General features: G+C 40.9%; 1 protein-coding gene and 1 non-coding gene across 2 annotated transcripts in view; one reads left to right on the top strand and one right to left on the bottom strand.

The window, feature by feature from the left end:
• The window catches only part of DNAH7 (dynein axonemal heavy chain 7), a 271,651-nt gene that overhangs the window by 244,466 nt on the left and 12,592 nt on the right, over window positions 1-14,593 (bottom strand). Inside the window, exon 2 of the mRNA XM_029934194.1 lies at window positions 7,137-7,199. Coding sequence (XP_029790054.1) covers window positions 7,137-7,199 — 63 coding nt within the window. The remainder of the gene's footprint in view (window positions 1-7,136; window positions 7,200-14,593) is intronic.
• Window positions 6,541-6,647, top strand: LOC115288759. The gene has a single exon (XR_003907163.1). It is a non-coding gene; the product is annotated as a U6 spliceosomal RNA (small nuclear RNA).

Raw genomic sequence — 14,593 nt, 5'->3', positions numbered from 1 at the left:
TATGTATATATAGATAGATATATATATAGATATATAGATATATAGATAGATAGATATATAGATATATATATAGATAGATATATATATATATAGTTTATTGTCAAGTTGGTTTTCATATAACTCTTCACCACAAGTGCCCTCCTCCATGACCATCAACCCCCTTACTCAATCCTCCTCCCCCTTCAGCCCTCAGTTTGTTTTCAGTATTCAAGAGTCTCTCATGATTTGCTTCCCTTCCTCTCCCTAACTTTCGTTTTCCCCCCTTCCCCTCCCCATGGTCCTGTTAGGTTCCTCCTGTTAGACCTATGAGTGAAAACATATGGTATCTGTCCTTCTCTGCCTGACTTATTTCACTTAGCATGACACCCTCGAGGTCCATCCATGTTGCTACAAATGGCCAGATTTCATTCTTTCTCATTACCATGTAGTATTTCATTATATATATAAACCACATCTTGGTTCATTCATAGTTGATGGACCACCTTCTTATACCATTCACAAAAATAAACTCAAAATGGTTGAAGGACCTAAATGTGAGACAGGAGACTATTAAAACCCTAGAGGAGAAGGCAGGAAACAGCCTCATTGACCTCAGCAGCAGCAAATTCCTCCTTGACACATCCCCAAAAGCAAGGGAATCAAAAACAGAAATTAACTATTGGGGTCTCATCAAGATGAAATCTTCTGCACTGCAAAGGAAACAAGAAAACTAATAAAATAGCACTTTTGTTCTATTGACAACTGTGATGTTCCACTTCGTAAGGTAATGATGCATTTGGGTTAATGTGCCCCCAAGTTGCCATATGTGACATTTGTGCTTTTCAGGGGAAAGCATTGCTCTCCCCTTGGAGTATAGAGGGGAAGGACCTGGTAGGACTGTCATCTACATAATGGAAAACACTGTGGAGAATGATTCTTTGGTAAAACAGGTAGGAGTCGTGCCTTGGCCACTGATCATTTATTGCCTCTCAGCATCAAATCTATGATTTTTAACATGTTATGTGATTCCTGAGCAGGACTCTATAAACATTTCTCCATCTGGCCCAACATTATAGAAGATTCAAAAGGGACACGAAGAGGACTTTTCTTCCTGGTTCCAGGGCTTTTCCCGGTTGCTCAATGGTGTGGCTATCAGTAGTAGTCAGCACCCTTTCCCCCGGACACCTTCCCAGTCTGTGGTATGTGGGGGAGCCTGTGGCAGACACTGTCAGCAGGTTTCACTGCCATCCCCATGGGCATCTGCCCAGCAAGTTTCCCCTGCATCATAAAGGGAGACCTCATTTCAAACCTTTTAGCAGGCAAGCAGGTGGTCTGCTCACTTCCCAGCCTGCAGCATCTCTGCAAATGTCTTTGCCACCCAAGTGGGCCACAGCCAACCCTTCTCCAAGAGGTCTTACTCTAAGCTTTAGGGAAGGGACAGCTCTTCCAAGTTTCTCCTGTGACCACTCTCCCTTAGACAGAGAGGGTGTGGCTGCTCCATAGGTCTATTCTTCTATTCTTGAAGGCTATGTTGTCCAAAACCACATGCACTAGCCACCTGCAGCTATCAACTTTAAATGTGGCTCATATGAAGTGAGAGGTATTTAAGAGTATATGTTTAAATATATATTAAATATATGCTTGATGTTGAAGTCTTAGTACAAAACACAAGAAATAGCATAATCATTATAAAATATATTCTAGGGGCACCTGGGTGGCTCAGTCGGTTAAAGCCTCCGACTTCAGCTCAGGTCAGATCTCACATTTGTGGGTTCGAGCCCCGCGTCAGGCTCCGTGCTGACAGTTAGCTCAGAGCCTGGAGCCTGCTTCTGGTTCTGTGTCTCCTCTCTCTGCCCCTCCCCCTCTCATGCTCTGTCTCTCTCTGTATCAAAAATAAATAAAACATTAAAAAATATTCTAATCCTATGTGTTACATAATTGTCTCAAGAAATTTACATGAACTATCTCATTTAATTCTCTTGAACTCTGAGGTAGTGTGCCACTTTTGTGCATATTGTATAGATGAGGGCTCTTTATAAGATGCCGTTCTTCCCTACAAAGCACACAGTCCAGTTAATATGAAAACTATATGCTTTCATCCAGGACGAAAGATGGTATAGAGCAGAGTATTCACAGAACACTTCAAAGAGAGAGGATGAAAGCCAAGCCTTGAGGCATAGTCGGATCTCCACAGAAAAGGACAGCAATGGGCTTACTGAAGACAGAGGTAACATTCATGAACAAGGACTTGGAAGCTAAATGAAAACATCAGGCTGAGAACACTGCAGTCAAAGGTAAAGGGACTTGGCCCAACCAAAGTATAAAGTAAAACCACTGTCTTATTCCACAATGATTTACTGAACACCTACCATGTGCTGGGTTCTTTCAGATACTGGATCTACAGTCACTGACAGAACAAGGCGTATTCCCCCCTGGTGCTTAAATTCTAGTGAGTATAGACAGCCATTTCAGAAAAAAAATATATATACTATAAGCATTGTATACACATAATGTAAGCAGTACAATGGAGAAAAATAAAACTGGATGAGGAGACAGGAGAAATAGAGAGGTGCTAGGTTAGATAGGGTAGTGAAACCACTGTGCAAAGGTTTTGTGCGAGTAGGAACCCAAACCAAGAATTAAGGAAATCTGGATAGGTGGGTGCTGCTATATTTTGAAGCATAAGTGTTTGAGGCTTGACTGGCCTGGTTGGCAATAGAGAGCCATCGTAATCCTCCTGAGGTGACCTCAAGTCCCAGTTTGCTAGGACAGTCCCAGCGTGTAGCTCTTTCCAAGCATAAATTAGTAGGACTTTTACTCTCAATGGCATCTCAGTTTGGGTGAGAAATTGTATTTTTATCTTACTTACATACAAAGCCATTCAAAGGGATCTTTCATAAATGATCCTCACAGCAGTAAACAAGATATATGAGGAGGAGACTAGAGTTGGCAATGAGAATAGTTTAGTGTTTTTTAAAAAATAATCCAGGCAACAGGTAATATGGGCCTTAACTGAGAGAAAATGCTAGCAAGTGAAAGTCCCCACAACCTTCCTAGGATATGGTTTGATCAAACTGCTCCCCTGGTCAGAAACATCAGAAAGCTTCCTATTAAAGAAGGTGTAAATCTTCACCCTGATTTTCAAAGCCTCCTCAGTATGCCCCAAACTACATCATTTCCCAGCTTCTTTTGGTTACTCTCTAGCCATAAGACTTGCGCCGGCCGGTGCAATGTGAACACTGACAGGAGGTATAAGGGCTGCTGTGCCTTCTCTGCTCTCCTGCCCCTGCCGCCCGTAGCAGGAGATTCCATGTTCCCACCGGCACAACTAGAAAGTGGAGGGGGACTATGCGCCCCTTACTTGAATGAAATCTACTGTGGGTCAACCTCTGCTGGGTTAAGTCTCTAAAAGTTGGGGGTCTGGCAGGTCAGCTGGTACTAACTATGCTAACAAACAGCCCCATCAGTTGGCCCCCTCAGTATTTCCTTGTTACTGTCCAGCCCTTCAAGACGAAGATCAAAAACGTTTAGATTTTCTTTAACTCAAGGTGCAAGTGATCTTTTTGAATATGAATAACTCTTTTGATAATTTGATTATTGTTTAAATCCTGATGGATATAGAATGTGTGTGTTTACTGCTCTCCTAGCCCTTCATCCCACTCCATCTCCACCTACTAATTCAGTTTTATAGAGCTGGATAAATGAGGTTTTTTTTTTTAAACTTTATCTTATAAACAAATTAAAATTGGTTAATCAAGCCCCACCCCAGAAAAGCATAACAAAAAAAGGGGGGGATTGCAATGAGCTTCAAACAGTATTTACCAAAGTACCACACCCAATTAGGTGAATATCCAGTGCTGTACCACAAACATTTTCTACAATTCCTAGTGAACCCCAGGATGTGGAGGGAAACATGAGCATTAAATTTGCAAGCTAAAATGTGCAACTGGTGCTCTCAAAGTAGAAGGCTCCCTATTGGCAAGAATGAGGTGTGATAAGAATGAGGCTGTAGACCATAGAGAGGAAAGGTTGCAGATGTATGGTCCAAGGGACCAGGAAATTTTACACCAAGACAGAGAGGGAATTCACGTGAGGCCACTGTATAGCAGCCATGACAAAGGGACAGAATATGATGCTTAATCCCAGCCTCCTACACAAACGTTTACCCTAAGTCCTTGTGACTTAGAATCTCTACACCACCTGTTCTGCATGCTGAGCCAGCAACCCCAGTCTTGTCAACACCTTTTTTTTTTTTTTACCCTTTTTACTCTGGATAAATGGTGGAGAAGGCCTTCACATTTCCTTATACTGCAGTGCAGAACATATGTCTAATAGACTTATACATGGTGGTTCTTGGGCTAACCAAGAAGAGCAGCCACACATAAGCCAGAATACCATCTAACTAAGGTTGTTCTTCAATAAGTTCAGATGGGTAGACTTCAATATCTACATATTTTTGTTGACAACTAATTCTAGTTTAGTCTTCACTTTACTATCCAATGATGACCTCGGCAGATGCCACCATTTCCCTCTTCTTTGGCACTCTTGTGAGACCCTAAGGGACATCAACTGACTTTTCTATTAGGCAAATCTTGTGCCTCACATCCTTCCCCATCCTCCTGGCTTTGCCTCTGATTCCAAGAACAGCAGAACAGTTCTCTGCTGGCTTCAATTCATGCAGGAATGACAGTGTTTCACCACAAGAAAACATCTTTTGCTTTCTGCTGTGGAGGTTCTCCAATGTCATATAATTGGACTTTCAAGGTAGCCCACTCTGCACACACATCTGAGTAACCGGAAGTGGGTGAACTTTGACAATCTCAGAGTAACCCCCACCTATGTGGGATGAGAGGTGATGGATAAATGCTACCCCCTGATCCTACTCAGGTAGACTATTTCAGGAAGCAGTGTATAAGCTCCTCAGAAGGTCATGGCAGAATCACCCCCAGTTACCTCATGTGCCAATGAACTTGCTAACACAACCTCAGATTGGCTTTTCTTTCTTCCTAGTTTACTCTCCCCAATCTCTTATTTCTGCTTCCTGGGATCACTTCCCAAATAAAGTACATACAAGTCCTTTTTTCAGGCTCTTCTTTCACAGGCAACAAGTTAAAACATCTTAAAAATCAATGCTCTTCCAGCCTTCTGTCTGCCCTTCCATTCTTCCACTTTCACCTTGCTCCGTAAAGGATTTTAGGACATGTGAGTGCTAGGAGTGAGGTGTGCAGAAAGGATGAGCATCTGGTCACCAGTTCACAGACACTGGGAACCACCAGTGCTGAATCATCCTTGATTTCACCTACAAAAGCATGAAAGTCTATAATGAAAATCATTCTAGGTCTTAACTACAGCTACAAAAATGCCATCTAAGTGCAAACCTTAATATTTTTTTTATTCAGTGTATTATTTTTTTAAATATCTCTTAAAAATATTACTTACCTTTAAGAAGCTCTTCAACTCCAAAGGATACAAAAAATACTAAGATACAATCAAATAAGAGCATAGTATATGGTTTAAATCAAGCAACAAAATCATTTTATACATCTGATGGCTAGAAAGAATTATTTGTCTCAGCCATTGAATATTTATTCAGTACACAAATTTAAATTTTGTTGATGATATTTCTGAGCCTATATACTATTAACATAAAAACAAAACTAATGGCAATGTTTTTCAGTTTTAAAACTTGTTAAATTTTTAAAGGGAAAAATATCTATTTCAGATCTTAGTCTTTTAAAGTAGAAAGCTTAGAGATTTGCAGAACTAAAAAAAGATGGTATGACTTTATTTTATAGAGCACACTGTTTATAAAAACAGGTTAACAATTACAACACATACTTTGAAATGCTCAAGAACATTCACCAACAAAATTTCATTTGAGATTTTTAAGCTGAAAAAGCATTTCATATTATTAGGAATCATCTCTGCATGAAACAATCCAAATTTTATAGTTCATTCTGAGTTTTTAAAAGATATTTCAAAACAAATAATGTTTGTACTGAACCTTCACTGAAACCCAACTTCTGGGAATCATAACAGTGTCACTCAATTACCCTTAATTAAACACAACAAAAAAGTACTACAGAGTACATTTTATTGTAGTAAACTCTAACACGTCTAGCACTTTATCAGCTAAAAATGTCTATTAACTGCTCCTTTCACAGAAAAATGATAACTTAAAGTCAAAATAATGACAAAGGATGTCAAGATCCAAGAAATCACATTTTAGTGCCAGAAAAGGCATCTTCCTCAAAGATCATTCAATCAGCTCTTCGCATTTTCAGACTTAGAAAATGAGAGGCTCCAAGAGGTAAGTGACTCCTCAGCATCACAGGGCCATTAGTGACAAAGCTCTAACCCAAGTCTTCATTTCCTGATTCCAGTACTGCTTCTGCCAGCCCATCTTCACAATTCTTTTATTCAGAGTATATTCTGTGCAAACCAGTAATTGTAACTTATAATTCCTTTCATTAAGGTAGTATTTTTCCCCAACGTATGTGCAAAGACGCTCTCCATCAGGAAATAGTCAAATGGAGCACCGAATTTAAAACCAGAAATTCAGTGCTCATTTCAGCAGCACATATACTAAAATTGGAATGATACAGAGAAGACTGGCATGGCCCCTGCGCAGGGGTGACATGCAAATTTGTGAAGCGTTCCATAGTTTTGGTATTAACGCTAAGTGAAATAAGTCAGTCAGAAAAAGATAGATATCATATGTTTTCACTCATATGTGGAAGTTGAGAAACTTAAAATACCATGGAGGAAGGGAAGGGGAAAAAATAGTTACCAACAGAGATGGAGGGAGGCAAACCATAAGAGACTCTTAAATACAGAAAACAAACACAGAGCTGATGAGGTGGGGGTGGGGGAGGGGAAAATGGGTGATGGGCACTGAGGCGGGCACTTGCTGGGGTGAGCACTGGGTGTTGTATGTAAGCGATGAACCATGGGAATCTACTCTCAAAACCAAGAGCACACTGTACACACTCTATGTTAGCCAATTTGACAATAAATTTTATTTTAAAAACTAAAAAATAAACAGCCACCCCCCAAAATAAAATAAAACCAGAAATTCAGTAACTTATTTGCAAGTATGAAAACAGGTAAACCTTTAATATAGAAACATCAAGTATGATAATATATTGGTATATTACCATTGTCAATTGTGGTAAAAATCTTACTGGCGCCTTGGATTTTTCTCTGCTGGCAGATTTATCCTGCATGAAAAAATACAAAGGAAAAAAAAAAACTGTCACTAGTCACTCTGTTAATGCTATAATTGATTCACTCAACAAAATTTTACAGTGTCTAATTTAAGAAAAACACCTATCATCCAAAATATTCTAAAACATACTCTACAGATGGTATAATACTGTACAGAAATTCATAAAGAATCCACAAAAAATTATAAGAACTAATGAATAAATTCAGCAATGTTGCAGGATGCAAGACCAACGGGGAAAAAAGTTAGTTGTATTTCTAGACATTAGCAATGAACTATCCAAAACTGAAGAAACAAATCATTTACAAGAGAATCAAAAAGTATAAAGTATTTAGGAATAAATTTAATAAGTGTAAGACTTGCAGAATGAAATCTACAGAACATTATTGAAAAAAATTAAAGACAACCTAAATAAATAGGAAGTCATCCCGTGCCCATGGATTATAAGACGTTTAGTAAGACACAATATTCCTTTCCCCCAAAATTATCTATACATTCAACACATTCCCTATCAAAATCTCAACTATTTTTTTAGGTAGAAATAAATAAGCTGATCATAAAATTTACATGGAAATATAAGGACCCAGAACAGCCAAATAATCTTGAAAAAGAACAAAGTTGGCAGACTCATACTTCCAGATTTCACAACTTACTACAAAGCTAGAATACTGAAGACTGCATAATGATAAACACAGATCAAAGAGGCTTACAAATAAACCCATATGTTTATGGGCAGTTGATTTTTGACACGAGTACTGTGACAATTCAGTGGCAAACTGGTCCTATCTTCCTCTCGGAATTTATCTCAGTCTAAATGGTGTCCAAAATTTACTCAGCCTGGCCTCTGTGTTCCACTGCTAAAACTTCATTTTTTCTTCCAAATCCTTTATTTCCTAAGGCTAATATAACCCTCAAGTTACCACTAAAAAGTACAAGTATTACTTGCAGTAACTTTCAGAGAATACATTTATCTTCTTTGTAATAGAGAATAATTCTATTGTAGGAATTCCATCTAAGTAAGACGTGCTGAGAATGCTCCTTTGATTTGTGAAACAGATAAAACGAGGTGTGCTTTAGTCACCCATAAATGTATTGCCACTCAGCATCAAATCTATGCCTTCTTGTCTTCCTTGATGGTTCTGGAGCAGGACTCAAAACATTCCTCCAGCTGGTCCAATATTATAGAAGTTCCAAAAGGGACACCGTAAGGAAAGGGACTCTTCCTGGTTCCAGTGCTTTCCCTCCTTGCTCTCACGGGTGGCTGCCAGCAGCTTCCCAGCCTGCGGGAAGGGGCAGATCCAGGGGCAGCAGACCTGGTAGCTCTCCAGCAAGTCCCCTCTACATCACAGGGAGAATTCCTTTCAAACGTCTCAGGATGCAAGAAAGTGCTTTTCTCACTTCCCCTGTGGAGAGCCTTCTCACTGATTTTCACAGCTGTATAGTGCTCTACCAGATGAATATAATACAATTCATCCGTTCCATTCTCTCATGAATGGACATTTAGCCTGTTTCCAGGGTTTATTAGAGAAGGTGTTTCAGCAAACATCTTTTGGCATAGATTTTAGTATACGCACATACAGTTTTTATATCTGACACATACAGTGTTTACGTATTTAGTTCACATATATTACACATGTGCGTGTAATTCCCTTTAATTCCACTGATATACTTATCTATGAACAAATTGTATCAAATTACTGTAAATTCACAAAAGATCTTGAAGTTCTCTCCACCTTACTATTGTTAAAAATGATCAGATACGAATTCTGGTCCAAGATGGTGGCGTAGCAAGACTCTGAACTCCCTTCCTCCATGGACACCCCAAATCAACACCTACTTATAGAGCAGTTCCTCCTGAAGAGCCGAAGGCTGACAGAATAGCTTCTGCACAACAAAAGAAAGAGGCCACAGAGAAATGGCAAGAGAGATGGAGACACACAAAGAAAGGGAACTAAAGCAACTAGAGTATCTAAGATCCAGCCTTAGAAGTTCACCAAATGGCAGGGGAGCTGCTGAAACTCTCTCCAAGTTCAAAGGGCTGGCAAGCACCATGGTTTACATTCATCTTCCACACTGACAGCCCAGACAAAAGCAGGGTCTGGGCACGACAGGCAGGCTGCTGCCTTAAAGAGTACCAGGTCTCTAGCTCACATCAAATCCAGACACCCTGGGGCACAAACAAAACCCCACAGTTTAAAGGAGCAACTATAGAGGTGCCTGGGTGGCTCAGTTGGTTAAGCGTCCAGCTTCGGCTCAGGTCATGATCTCACGGTTTGTGTGTCCGTGCTGACAACTAGCTCAGAACCTGGAGCCTGTTTCGGATTCTGTGTATCCCTCTCTCTCTGACCCTCCCCTGCTGGTGCTGTCTCTATCTCTCAAAAATAAATTAAAAACAGGAAAAAAAAATTTTTAAAGGAACAACTGTAATATAAAAGAGCCAGCCTTAAAAGCCCATCAAATGGTGGGGGACTGCTGGAAGGCACTATGGTTACATTCTCCCTCCACCTGGATAGTATGGACAGGGCCAAGGTCCAGGCACTTTAGTCTACTGCCTCAGTGGGCCCCGGATCCATAGTCCACATCAGCCTTAGCCAACCCACCAAGGCAGCTCTAGTGCAATGCATACCAGATACCCCAGTGCTCACCACAGCTTGAGCTGTCATGCCAAGGTGACACAGATGCCAGGGACCCCAGGTATACAAGCCTATGCCATCTTGACTTCAGAGGACTTGTTAGGGCACCCCCAGAATGGAGCACTCAGGGACCTACTGGCTCATGCCTACTTTGATTCCTGCCTCCCTGCCAAGACAGCTCCTATGCAGAGCACTCCAGGAACCCTTAGCCCGTGCCTGCCTCAGTTACCAGCCACTCTGCCAGGGGGCCCCATGCATGACGCACTCTGGGAACAGTACCTTGTATCCCACTTTGACCCCAGCCAGCCCACAAGGGTGCCCCCTGCATGAGTACTTCAGTATATACCTTGGCCTGCACAGTTCCAATCACCCCACCAAGGCAGTCCCTGCACGGGCACTCCAGACACCCTGGCTTGTACCCACTTTGGTTTTAGCTAACTTCATCTCAGTCATCCCAACCAGGGCAGCCCCAGCACAGAGTGGCCCAAATCCCTAGCCCACACCAGACACAGCGCCAGCCAGCCAAAGCCACCAGGCACACACATTTTACAGGACAACCATACACAAGACCATTTCTTTTAGTTTAGGAGAGTAGCTATTCCACCTAATTCATAGCAACAAACACAAGTCAAGCAAACGGGGAGACAGATGGATATGCTCCCAATGAAAGAACATCACAACTCCCCCCCCCCCCATAAATGAAACAGAGCTAAGCCATATACCTGGTAAAGAGTTTAAAGATGATCACCAGACTGGAGAGAAGAGTAGAACTCAGTGATAAATTCAACAGCAACAAAGAAAATATAAAGAGGAATAAATTCAAGTTGAATACAATGAAGTGAAATGAAAAATACACTAGAGAGAATCAACAGATTAGCAGATGCAAAAGAAATGATCAATGATCTGGAAAACAGGGTCATGGAAAGCACCCAAGCTAAACAGCATAAAGAAAAAAGAATTTTAAAAACGAGGATAGGTTAAGGGATCTCTTGGACAACATCAAACAAACAAGTATTTTGTTTTATAGGGGTCCCAAAAGGAGAAAAGAGAGAAAGGGGCAGAACCTGGGGAAGGAAATAGAGATCCAGGATCAGGAAGCACAGAAAGTTCCAAACAAAATGAATGCAACGAGGTGTACAGCACTGCACATAATTAAAATGTCAAAAGTCAAAGGGAGCACTTTAAAAGCAATAAGGTTATCATTCAGAATTGAAGGAGAGATAGTTTCCCTGGAGTTTCCCCAGACAAACAAAAGTTAAAGGAGTTCACTACCACCAAACCAGTCTTACAAGAAATGTTAAAAGGACTTCTTTAAGTGTGTGTGGGGGGGGGGGCATAATTAAAAGTAGGAAACTTATGAATGCAATGATGTAAAATATGACAATATATACATACAACATGTAAGGGGGAGTAAAAAATACTTCTTTTAGAATGTGTTTGAACTGGGGCACCTGGGTGGCTCAGTAGGTTAGCCATCTGACTTCAGCTCAGGTCATGATCTCACAGCTCGTGAGTTTGAGCCCCACATTGGGCTCGGTGTTGAAAGCTCAAAGTCTGGAACCTCCTTCTGATTCTGGGTCTTTCTCTCTCTCTGCTCTTCTCCCACTCGCAATCCCTCTCTCAAAAATAAATAAGACAAAAAAATATTTAAAAAAAGAATTTGTTTGAACTTAAATGACCATAAACTTTATATGACTTTATTCCATATATGAACTTTATAGTAAACACAAACCCAAAATCTTTAATATATACACAAAAATTGAGAAAGAAAGCCACGCATAATACTATAGAAAGTCATCAGTCGTCACAAGGAAAAAAAAAAAGAAGGGACAGAGAAGAACTACAAAAACTATAAAATGATTAATATGGCAATATGTACAGATCAATAATTACTTTACATTTAAATGGTCTAAATGTTCCAATCAAAAGACATAGGGTAGCAGATGGATAAAAAACAAGATCCATCTATACACTGCCTACAGGAGACTCACTTCACATCTCAAGACATATACAGATTGAAATAAGAGTATGGAAGAAGATGTACATGCAAATAGAAGCAAAAAAAAAAAAAGCTGGGGTGCAATACTTAGAGCAGACAAAATAGACTTTTTAAAAAAACGCTTATTTTTGAGAGAGAGTACAAGCAGGGGAGGGGCAGAGAGAGGGAGACAGGATCAGAACTGGGCTCTGTGCTGCAGCAGAGAGCCTGATGTGGGACTCCAACTCACAAACCATAAGATCATGACCTGAACCAAAGTCAGATGATTAACCAACCAAGCCACAGTATTAACAGACATTGAGGGGGAAATTGACGGGGATATAATAATAGGAGAGTTTAACCCCCCACTTGCATCAATGAATTGATCATCTAGATAGAAAAAAAAAAAATCAAGAAACAGCATCTCTGAATGACCCACTCGACCAGATGGGCTTAATAGATATATACAGAACATTCCATCCAAAAACAGAATACACATTCCTTTCAAGAGCGCATGGAACATTCTTGAGAATGTATCACATGTTAAGCCATGAAAAAAAGTCTCCATAAATTTAGGAATATTGAAATCACATCATATATCTTTTCCAAGCACAATTGTATGAAATTAGAAATCAATCATAAGGAAAAAAATAACAGAAAAACTCCACAAATTCATAGAGACTAAATACCAATGGGTCAAAGATATCAAGGAGGAAATAAAAAAATGCATGGAGATAAAAATACAAAGATCCAAAATCTTTGGCCACAACAAAAGCAATTCTTAGAGGGCAGTTTATAGCAATAGAGGCCTAGCTCAAGAACCCAAAAAAAAAAAAAAAAAAAACCTCAAACAATCTAAACTTATGTCTAAAGGGACTAGGAAAAAAAAAAAAAGAGGACTTGTGCTCACTGCTCACTCCTCTCTTCTCTCTCTCTCTCTCTCTCTCTCTCTCTCTCTCTCTCTCCCCCCCCCTCTCTTTCTCTCTCTCCCTCTCTCCCTCTCTGTGAAAGTAAATAAACAAACTTTTTAAAAAACCTCTTTGGGGAGGAGCCAAGATGGCGGAGAGGAAGGGAGCTCTGTAAACTCCGTCTGCCCCATTTATCGAACCGAGAAGGATATTACTCTCATCTGCAAGAGCGGAAGGAGAAAATATGGACTCCAGAAAGAATAGAACCTCAAGGATACCTGAGTGAGTGAGGGTGAACGGGGGAGATCTGAAAACAGGCCAGGCCCGGACAGGCAGGGGAGACAAGATCCCCAGCCCAACGTGGGGAAGCACGCAGAGCCCGAGAGACAAAGGGAAGAGACAGGGGAGTGCACTTCCCAGCGAGAAGCCACCTGAGCGCGGCTGCGCCAGGACTTCCCGGCAAGAAGCAGTCAGGGCTGTGGCTGCGCCAGGGGCGAGCAATTCAAACTTCGTTTTGGGAATGGGACCACGGACCGCATTTCCACGGCGCACCTTGCCCCCTGCACGGACTGCGCAAATCCCGGGTGCCCACAGGAAAAAATAGGGCCCACACCTACACGACCCACGACAAGGAGTCGGTGGCAGGTGGAGGCCTGGGTGCCCGCTTAGACTGCAGGAGCTCCCAGCACACAGCGCCTTGAGCAACAGCTATCGGAAACCAAGAGAGACTCAGTTTTTTTTTTTTTTTTTTTTCCATTCTCCCATTGCAATCACAATCCTGGCTGGGGGTGGGGACTGCGCAATTGAGTCTGTGAAGGTGCACACTTCACTTCCTGCTGCTCATTTCGCCTCAGGCAGAGGCGGAGCTTCTGAGAACAACCTCCAAGACCTACCACATCAAACCACGCCCCATCCACCAGGGGGAGCTGCTGCTGCTTTTTTTATATAAAAAAATTTTTTCTTCACTTGTTTCATACTTATTTCTTTGTCATTATTACCTCTTTCCTTTTTCTTTACTCAATTCTTTTAAATTTTACTCCTTATTTTCCTTTCTCCTTTCTCCCTTACTTTTTCACCTTCTTGCAACCCAGATATATTCTTCTGTATCTCATCCTTACCTCTCCCCTAAACTGGTCATACATTTTTAAACAGTCTACTGTCCTTTGTTGTCTCTGACCCGCTTTTATATATTTTTTTCTTTTCTTCTTTCTCTTTTCTTTTTATTTTCTCTTATTCTCTTCTTTTTGTCTCTTTCCCTCCCATTTTCCTTCTTTTCTTTCCCCCCTGTAATGTGTATCTTTGTTTGATGTGTCTGTGTGTATGTGTGCTTCTGTTCCCTCTGTGTTTGTCAGTCTGTTTTCCTTCCTAGGACTACACCAAGAAACAAGCCAAAGTGTGCAAGAAGGCGAGTCCCAAATATTGAAGAGTAGGGAAATAAAATACTCACAGGCACAACAAGAGAAACTGAGAGATATCATTAAGAGAACACCTCCTGAAACGGCAGGCCCTGGATAGTCAATAAGCCTCCTTTAACACAGAAATACTAATAGGTGCACAGAGCCCAACGAGCTTTCTAAAGGTGACAAGAGACAGAAAACTAGCAAAAATGACAAAATGAAGACTCTCCCCTGAAGAACTTCCAGGAGGAAGTCACAGCCACAGAACTGCTCAAGGCAGATCTAGACAACATATCAGATCAAGAATTTAAAAAGCTTCTCATGAGATTAATCGCCAGGGTTGAGAAAAGCATCAAAGAATCAACTGATGAGTTAAAAAAGGCTATAGGTGAGGTGAATAACAAACTGGAGGCAGCCACCTCAAGGATTGATGAGGCAGAGAGAAGAATAGGGGAATTAGAAGATATAGTTCT

The sequence above is a fragment of the Suricata suricatta genome, chromosome 3, assembly GCF_006229205.1.
Source record: "Suricata suricatta isolate VVHF042 chromosome 3, meerkat_22Aug2017_6uvM2_HiC, whole genome shotgun sequence".
Classification (NCBI taxonomy): Eukaryota; Metazoa; Chordata; class Mammalia; order Carnivora; family Herpestidae; genus Suricata; species Suricata suricatta.
This window is presented reverse-complemented; position numbering and strand designations above follow the sequence as displayed.